Below are 9,916 nucleotides of genomic sequence, written 5' to 3'. Positions count from 1 at the left end.
TCTCTCTCTCTCTCCATCCTCTCTCTCTCTCTATCCTGTCTCTATCATTTCTCTCTTTCATCTCTCTCTCATCTCTCGGTTTGCTGCACCTCTGCATGTAATCTTGCTATGCAGTATGCTGTCTTATGACTGGTTTCTGTTTTTTTCCCTTTATTTGTTCTTAGACACCAACAGAAATGTAACAGCCATAGAGAGCCTTTGCAGCAGGTTGGGGTTGTCTGCCTCTGCAGTCCACCTGGCTGATTACAGGGGGATTTATATTTGGGGAAAAGGACAGAAGTAGAAACTTTTTGTACAACAAAAAGATGCAGCGCTGGTCACCAGAGGGTCAGATGGGCGATGAAGTTGAGCGAATATCTTCAAATTTCCGTGCGTGTGTGTGTGTGTGTGTGTGTGTGTGTGTGTGTGTGTGTGTGTGTGTGTGTGTGTGTGTGTGTGTTTCTCAGAAATTCCCGTTTCTGTTGATTTGAGTGAAAATAGAATTGGGTGCACCATTTTTGGCAGAATACGGTGAAATGTCACTTCTTTGGGCAGAATGTCGGTAAAGTGGCGGTATAAAAGTCCCTGTGACCTGAAGCCATTTCCGGCTGTTGGAATTCGCGATGTACATGGCCTTTTAATACTCGGCGTCATATTTGTTTGGCAAAGTTTCGGCTGAATGGCCAAATTCAACAAACAAAAATGACATCTCTAGAAAGTTACAAGAAGGGGGCGAGTACGTTAGAATAATACAATCGCTGTGGTAGGGAACGCATGGAGGCCGCTTGCTGAAATTGTAGGAAATTCCTTTCGACCCTTTACCCCTTGATAAGGGGAACTTCTTCTGCATTACTTACAATACTCGCCCCCGCTATACGATTTATCTTAAGGTGTTTGGCTGTGTCTAGGTGGGATTATTCGCAGCAGCTGATACATGTGTTTATTTTTGGTGGGGTCTCTGTTCTTCAGAAGTGCTCAGTCACAGTCATACTCAGTTTATTATATCCTGCAGCATGTTCACTTGGGAGGGAGGGTGCACACGAGCTGTAGACTGAATTGTGGGAGTGGATTATGACAGGGAAGTGGCTATGGATGGTGTTTTAAAATGTGTTTATTCCCTGGCGGCGTGAAGGAAGCAGAGATCCCTCAGGAGCTGATCGAGAGGCTGGCTCACAGCGAAATCCGCAGCATCAGCGACCTGCAGCGACTCCTGGAGATTGATTCCGTAGGTAAATTCCATTTCCTTTTCTCCTTCTCCTCCTTCCGATCCCTGGCAGAAGGGTGGCACCCCCAGCTCGCCAGTGACAAGGCCGCAGGCCCTCTTAATTGCTCTGGGTCCTGCTCATGAATGGCCAGAGACTGGGGTACAAAGGTCAGAACCCAAAGCAATAAACGCCAGCTGAGCCGAGTCAACCAATTGATAAACCAACACTGCTTGTAATGAGGAGTGGGTGTGGGCTGCAGTCTCCTGGGAAGGGAAGCCCAAGCATTACAACATGGAATAAAAGGTCACTTGTGTTCATGTTCATTGCCTGTTGCACAGAGCAACTCGACTTTCTACAATAGGGCAAAGAAAGGACAGGCCCACCCTCTCAAGATTTTAGAACATTTTCACAGCTAGAAGTGGCAGCATTGTAGCCCCTTCTCTCCCCCAATCTCCCCCCCCCCCCCTGCCTGGCACTGAAAAGTACAACGTACTGCCCTGTGAAGTGGGAGATTCTCAGTGTCTCTGGTTTTAAGACTGTTGCAGACACTGATCGGTGCTGGAAAACCAGGACTGGATCGGGATGTGACGTGGTGATTAGAAACAGTGGCAAATCTACGTTGCTAGATGCCCGAGGACTGAATACTTGAGCTATTTCAAACATGCAGTGATCAGGGCTGAGTTACCAAGCATTATTTTAAAAGAATTGTGGAAAATTGATAATGGACATTTTTTTTTTTTTTTTTACAAAAACGTTTAATTGTTGTTTACCAGCATGTTCTAATACAACTCCAATCCCCAAGACCCCCCAACAGGCCAGGTTTTAAGCATATCCCAGCTTCAGCACAGGTTCAGAAGCAGGCTCTTTGACTGAGCCACCTGTGCTGAAGCTGGGATATCCTTAAAACCTGACCTGTTGGGGGGGTCACGAGGACTGCAATTGAGCACCCTTGCTTGGATATACCAGTATATATCTATGCAGAGCCTCAAGTATACACTAAGCAGTTAAAAAACGGAGGGCAGGGAAGACCAGTGGTAAAATTAAAGAATGGGGCAGCAGAAACACACCTCAGCACCGGCCCGTCTCCACTTCCATCATCTCTTCTTTCCTCGTTCCATCCTCACAAATATCTCGCTGCCCAGTCACTTCCTTTGCACCTCAGCGTTGCGAAATTATGTTGTGTTTGTGCTACAGGTTACCCCACTGCTTTTGTACTGTAATGACGACATATCCCTATTAAAGCAGTTAAATATATATATTATATTATAATTATTTCAATTATCTGGGATTACATGGCACCAGGTATTATGCAGCACTTTACCTGTTGACAGCGGTATTTTTGTGAGCGATAAACAAGGGAAAAGATTATGCTCGGTGGTGGAAAGCCGGGTTTGACAATGGCAGGGTTATGATCTGGTGTCTAATGAACGGGGAAGTTTTCCTTTGATGCGTTTTGGGTGGCACCTCTTCCACAAGTGTGCGCCTTCAGCAATTTCTCCGCACTCCTTTTGAAGTCGTGTTGGGACCTTCCGACTTCGGCCATGGGCATAAATAATAAGCAATTATTTGTAGGGTATTAAAACAAATCAATTGAATGGGATCCGACAGCCTGTTGTAACAAGAGTCGGGAGGCTGATATCCCCCTGCTTCCATGTCATTGTTTTGCCGAGTTGTAGAACACAGAAACTCACTTGTCTCACATCACGTTGGGGATAATTGGCGGGTTATTTGTGTAGGGTGAGTTTTCTGCTTCACGACCCCTGTTATGCTGCTGAGCTGTATGCAGGCGCTGGAGCAGCACTGCTACAGGCGGGGATTGTGTACCTTTCCCACAGATAAAACAAGCTGTTATCTTTCAAAGGAAAAAGTGTGTTTCCATCAATTTAATATAGAGAATGTGTGCTTGCTTTGTGACACTTCAATGTTGTGGTTATTGCATATATTTGAGCGTGATATATACATATACATACACACATGTAGGAGTTAGAACACTGTCAAGTCTTTGAATAAATAGTTTCTTGAAAACGAGATGGACATTTCGCTCCTAACATTGATATCAAGGTTAAGTTACACGTTTGGAGCTAAACGTCGATCTTGTTTGTAATAAATTATTTATTCAGCAAAAAACTGAGCGCTCCTAATCCTACACCAGCTGAGACATGCATGTTACATACATACATACATACATACATGTTACATACATTCTCGTAAGCACCCATGTATTTAAATATGGATCCGTCCATGATAGTCTTACTGTGTTTGCGCGTCAGGAGATATATTCATATCCATTTAACTGGAAAACCTCTAATGTATTTTGGTTATAATATCTATATATAACATTCTGGATATGACCGTACCAAAGCTATGTGTATCAGTTTACATTAAAGATCAGTGTGATAGTTCAGTATTCAACAATCTATTCTAGAGGGCAGAATATAACTGAATTTTCTACACTCCATCCTCAGGGCTTCTAACCTTACCTGGTTTGCTTGTTGATACACGCGTGTTGTATACACGCTAGTAGTTGTATATATGCTAGTGTGCATATGGTAGGTTTCAATGAGATAGTTGATACAATATGCAAGTGTAATAAGTGGTCAGTTCTGGAGTGTTGCATTTGATACTGTGGACCACCCTCTTCTTCTTCGCATTCTTCTTCGCATTCTCCATACTCTTGGTATTCGTAACAGCTCTATCCTGGATCTCCTCTCCCATCGTACTTTAAGTGTCTCTTTTGCTAACACCTCCTCTTCTATCAATCTCTCTTTGGAGGTACCCCAGGACTCTGTCCCAGGACATCTTCTCTTTACACACTCTCTAGGTGACCTAATCGCATCTCTTGGGTTTAAATATCACCTCTATGCTGACGACACACAAATTTACTTTTCAACCCCTGACTTTACACCTGCTGTACAGAACAAAGTTTCTGGATGTCTCTCTGCGATATCCTGGATGGCCATCCACCGACTGAAACTTAACATGGCAAAAACAGAGCTCCTCACACTTCCTCCCAAACCTGGCCTTACTAACTCCTTCCACATTACTGTTGGAACTACGATCATTCACCCAGAAGCACAAGCACGCTGCCTAGAGGTCACACGCGACTTCTCTCACATTCTCTCGCATTCAAAAGGTAGCTAAAACCTGTCTCTTGTTTTCCTCCTCAATATTACAGCACAAAGATACGCCCTTTCCTCTGTTGCTCAACTGCTAAAACTCTGACTCAGGCCCTCATTCTCTCCCGTCTCGATTACTGTAACCTCCTGCTGTCCGGCCTTCCTCCCTCTCACCTGTCTCCCCTACAATCTATCCTAAACGCTGCTGCCAGAATCACTCTACTCTTTCCTAAATCTGTCTGTGTCTTCCCTGCTGAAATCCCTCTCCTGGCTTCCTATCAAATACCGTATTACGCACTCAATTCTCTTCCTCACTTTTAAAGCGTTACACTCTTCTGCCCCTCCTTACATCTCAGCCCTAATTTCTCGCTGTACACCATCCCGGCTCTTGCGTTCTGCTGAAGGATGTCTTCTCTCTACTCCCTTTGTATCTAAAGCCCTCTCCCACCTCAAATCTTTCTCACTGACTGCTCCACACCTCTGAAATGCCCTTCCCCTCAATATCTGAGTAGCACCCTCTCTAGCCACAATTTAAGACCCACTTTAAAACACCTGCTTAAAAAAGCATATGAGTAGCTCCATGGCTGATACTTTAGACCTCATACATAAAGCTTGGCCCCCTTGCAGACGCACTTACCAGAACGCCCTCCTACTGTCTCTACGTTCTTCCTACCTACCATATAGATTGTAAGCTCTTTGGAGCAGGGACTCCTCTTCCGGAATGTTACTTTTATGTCTGAAGCACTTATTCCCATGATCTGTTATTTGTATTGTTTGTCATTTATATCATTGGCACGTGTATTACTGCTGTGAAGCGCTATGTACATTAATGACGCTATATAAATACATACATACTCTTTAATAATCATTATAGAGTTGCAACATTATTTCAAATTGGAAATGTGATACCCTAAGGCCTAAGGTGTATTAGCTGAACCTATTTAATGGTTACAGCAGGTTAAGGAGGGTGCAATATATGTCGGTGTGAGATCAGTTGTTAATTGTGAAGAAGAAACTGGATCTGAGATGTTAAATAACATTTAATGTGCCTAATTAATAATTCACACTTTCAGCTAGGTGTTCCACCCTTCATTAACATGCTTTACACAGAAGCCCCTCTGTCATTTTAATGTTTCGAAACATAATTAATGATGTGATCATACATTATAAATGTTTACCGAAAGTGATCAAAGAACCAATTGCACCTTTCTTGGGGCCAATCACTTATCACGTGGAATTGCTGTTCCTTGTACACGGTGTCATAATACATAACCCCGTATTAAAGTGTTATCATGCCCTCATCAGCAGCTGCCGCATCATTCTCTCACACAAGCAAACTGGCATTTATGTCAATCAGTGGTGTTGCACCCTTTTTTTTTTTGGTTAAAGAACCCTTTAATGATATTGTGAAATTTTGCGGTAACCCAACCCTCTCTAATAGCGCGTCTGAGATCAGATGCATTGTAAGGAACCCCAACCCTCTCTAATAGTGTCTGAGATCAGATGCATTGTAAGGAACCCCAACCCTCTCTAATAGCGCGTCTGAGATCAGATGCATTGTAAGGAACCCCAACCCTCTCTAATAGCGCGTCTGAGATCAGATGCATTGTAAGGAACCCTAACCCTCTCTAATAGCGCGTCTGAGATCAGATGCATTTGTAAGGAACCCCAACCCTCTCTAATAGCGCGTCTGAGATCAGATGCATTGTAAGGAACCCCAACCCTCTCTAATAGCGCGTCTGAGATCAGATGCATTGTAAGGAACCCCGACCCTCTCTAATAGCGCGTCTGAGATCGGGTGCATTGTAAGGAACCCCAACCCTCTCTAATAGTGTGTCTGAGATCAGTTGCAAATTGTAAATTCTTCTGTATTTGGTACAATTTTCAAATGACCTGATGATTGCAGGGAACCTATTTAGGGATGCTCAGGGAACCCCTGTTAAAAAACACTGTTGTAAAATAATAAAACAGTGAGGCCTGCCTATATATCCTAATTTTCAGGGTTATGCTGGCAGTTATACCATGCCAGCAAAGAATATTGTAGATCTCTTTAGGCATGGCTTTTTTTTCTGCGGCGTTTAGTACGTCTGGACTGATATACAGGTATTTTCAGCTGGGTAGCATATGGCGTGGTAAAAAAAAAAAAATCATAGCATTTTTAGCTACCACTCTCTTATTTACCTCCATATCATGGGTTTCTTGGTCACCACTATGGTTTTAAATGGCAGAGTTATATAATTTCAACACAGGATCATATATGGAACCTAGCTTTCATTTTATAGCAACAAGATTAATCTAGACTGTATACCTTAATGAGTTAGTAAAACGTGTGTGTGTGTGTGTATGTATATATGTATGTATATATATATATATATATATATATATATATATATATATATATATATATATATATATTATAAAGCAACTGTAAATATTACTGTATGCTCATTTACAAGTCTTAGAAAGGTCTGCAACCCTGTCTTTCCCCATTATCGCCCAGCATACAGCGCTTCCACTGCAGCAAGGGATTCTGGGAAATGACATGCAAATGAGCACTCAGTGCCACCTTTTGTCTCAAGCTCGTATTACACAAGCAAATCCTCAAGCCAATGCATGCTGTTTTAAACACAGCTTCCAAATAGAGGCTGGGATGAGATGCAAAGCCATTAAACCCACTCACAGACATGTTTCAACCTTGATGGGTATCATCAGTGTGAGGTTGGTCTTAATGGCTAAGCGGGTTTGAGACTAGACTAGGTATTCACCACAATTTATTAAGGTTATGGTGGGTAAAAAAAGTGACAAAAACCTTCCACAGTAAAGTATAAAGCAACTGTAAATATTACTGTATGTTCATTTGCATGTCTTAGACAGGTCTGCAACTATATATATATACACACACACACACACACACACACACACACACACACACACACACACACACACACACACACACACACACACACACACACACACCATCATGAGTTGCGGCTTCAGTCAGGTTATGTCTTTCTAGCTCCATATCCAATGTCCCAGGGTTCTGCAGATGTAACGCACATCCCTGGCACGTTACCAAGCGGGCCAATGTAAGAAGCATTCCACACAGGGCAGCTTTATTATTTAGTGCACTTGGCACTCCTCCATTTTGCCATTTTGTTGGTAATGATCAAGTTGCAGTTTCAGATACGTTACGGAACAAGCCAGAACTAATGACCGTATATTTTATCCGTTCCCTAAACATTGTCCGTACACCAGTGCAGAAAGAATTAGAATGAAACTACTTGGTTCATTGCCACAAAAGCATTCTAAACGCAACTTCTTCCCCAACCAAAGAGGAGTTTAGTGGAGCAGAGAACGAGGTATCAAGATGGAAACGGTGAAGTTGCAATCAAAGGTTCCTGTGCAGGCTGAATTCCAGAGATCAAGGCAGCAAACAATTGTTGATACTGTCAGTGCTATAGGGGTTTCAATGCAACTGGTACACAAGCATTCATATCCAAACACGGGGGTCTTTTATATTCTGGCATCCATGGTTTGACACCTGTTAGGAGTACCAGTGATATTGATGAATTGCAAGCTGGCAGCTTCCCTGACACATTTTCCATCTTTCATTGTTTTTTTTTGTTACACAATTGGTAGACTTGGCAAATTACAGGTTTGAAAACAGCCACAGGGTCTGCAGTAAGATTAAATGTATAATATCTACGTTTTTATATATAGCGCTTCACAGCAGTAGTACACGTGACATAATAAGAGCATATCGTGGGAATAAGCGCTTCAGACGTGAGCGGAAGGGAAGGGATTCCCTGCCCCGAAGAGCTTACACTCAAAGTGGTAAGTAGGGAGAATTTAGAGACAGTAGGAGGGTGTTATAGTAAGTGCGTCTGCAAGGGGCCAAGGTCCGTGCATCTGTATCTATGTCACCTCTATAGTTAAGGTACCCCAACTCATCAAGTGAAACAGGAAACTGTATGTATTTCTGTTAAATGTGGAACGTTCCTGACTTATATTCTCTGGTAAAGTTCTGATTGGTGCAGTGTGGCTATTAGTTGAGATTGAATGATCTTGCATCATTTAGCAATTTGACGACCTTTTACTGTCAGTCCACATTCAACCGGTTTTCAAGCGTGTTATGGAAACAAGATGTACAGTGGAGTTAATCACATACAATGTGTTTGTACAATTACTCAGGACCTCTGTTAGCCTCATATAGGTGAAACAATATAATGGCACCACATGCAGTTTCCCTATGGGGAACAGTGAACGCCCCACTTGCATATTATGGTAATGCCTTAGGACTTTTCTTTTTTTACTTACAGCTTATTTCTCAACTAGATGAGTAGAATCTTGCCATGACTCCATCTATTGCTCCCATGGTCTTTGAAGACCACCTTCTGCCAGTCTGATTTTGTATTCCGTCACAATCCTACTGTGTGATGAGTCACATTTAAACAGTAGGAGTGCTGATATGTTTCATTGGTGTTCAAAAGCTATGGAATATGTAGGCCCAGTAGTGTGTTTTTTCAGTGGTGTGTATCTGTAAAGGGTGCTGGGAAGTAGGATGTGTGGAGTCATTTCCACCCCTTATCCTTCCCATTCCTGTTCTTCCTTTATTCTCCCATCAGGAATTGTAGACTCCTTTTGCTTCCAATGTAAGACTCGAACAGGACATCCTTAAGGGATTAGTAGCATTTTGTATTGAGTTGCTAAAGGACCCTTTTCTGGCCACAAATGATCTTACGCGTGACACTTTTCTGGCCCCCCGAACATGTTTCCCATTGGGAATGAATAACTTCTCTCATACTGTTCACCAAGAAGAATCCCACTATAGCAACAGCAAAATGTAATCTGTAAATTAAATCTGCATTGAAAGATGAATATAAATATTACTTTATTAGCAGTAAATGTTGTTTCACTTTGCTGTCTCCGAGGTCAGGAAACACAGTATTTATATGGTTTCTTCCATACTTGTCCCTCGTATCACTGTATAAATGGCACTAAATAATATCCTGTTTCTCACCAAGATCACGCGCGTTAATATCTTTGCGCAAAGTGTTACATGGATCTTTTTAGGCGCTGACTTACATCTTGACTACGCTTTTCTTCTGTAGGAAATGATGAAGCTTCAGGAGCCAACCTAAGAACACACAACTTCCATCACAATAAACATGTACAAGAAAAACGTTCTGTGCCGAGTCGTAGGAAGAGAAGCATTGGTAAGTTGGTAAAAAGGGTGGACATGCGACTCGATGAGTATTTTGTTTATGTAACCGCTTTAACATTGGAAGATCCCTCCGGCTTCTGTAGATTTGATGGAATTCTGAGTTTTTCACGGTCTCTAGTTTGCAGTCCCATGAGAAAAGGAAGCAAATCCATGAGCTTTCTTTCTAAACGATGGCTGTTTCATCATTAGAAGGTGCCGTTATAAACAAGAAATGAGTTGAAAGTAGTGGATTTATCTGTTAGTTTGAAATATAGGTTTCAGGTTTATACAGCATAAGCAGGCTAAATTGTTCAGATTATATAAACATATGCCATGGAAATAAATCAGAGGATCTTTCATAATTAAGGAAAATAGGCAGTTAAAGCAAATCTGGCATTTTTTTTGTATAAGAT

The 9,916-nt window shown here is 42.1% G+C and overlaps 1 protein-coding gene across 4 annotated transcripts in view; it reads left to right on the top strand.

The window, feature by feature from the left end:
* Positions 1-816: 816 nt before the first annotated feature.
* The window catches only part of PDGFA (platelet derived growth factor subunit A), a 48,956-nt gene continuing 39,856 nt past the window's right edge, over positions 817-9,916 (top strand). For 2 of the 4 annotated variants that reach the window (XM_075565480.1, XM_075565481.1), the window contains exons 1-2: positions 817-1,208; positions 9,412-9,516. In XM_075565480.1, the coding sequence (XP_075421595.1) occupies positions 1,085-1,208; positions 9,412-9,516 (229 nt within the window). In that variant the 5' untranslated portion in view covers positions 817-1,084. The remainder of the gene's footprint in view (positions 1,209-9,411; positions 9,517-9,916) is intronic. The other 2 variants (XM_075565479.1, XM_075565483.1) reach the window with 2 other exon arrangements.

Source organism: Ascaphus truei, chromosome 11, assembly GCF_040206685.1.
Source record: "Ascaphus truei isolate aAscTru1 chromosome 11, aAscTru1.hap1, whole genome shotgun sequence".
Taxonomy (NCBI): Eukaryota; Metazoa; Chordata; class Amphibia; order Anura; family Ascaphidae; genus Ascaphus; species Ascaphus truei.
Note: the sequence above shows the minus strand (reverse complement) of the source record. Positions and strands in the feature narration are given on the sequence as shown.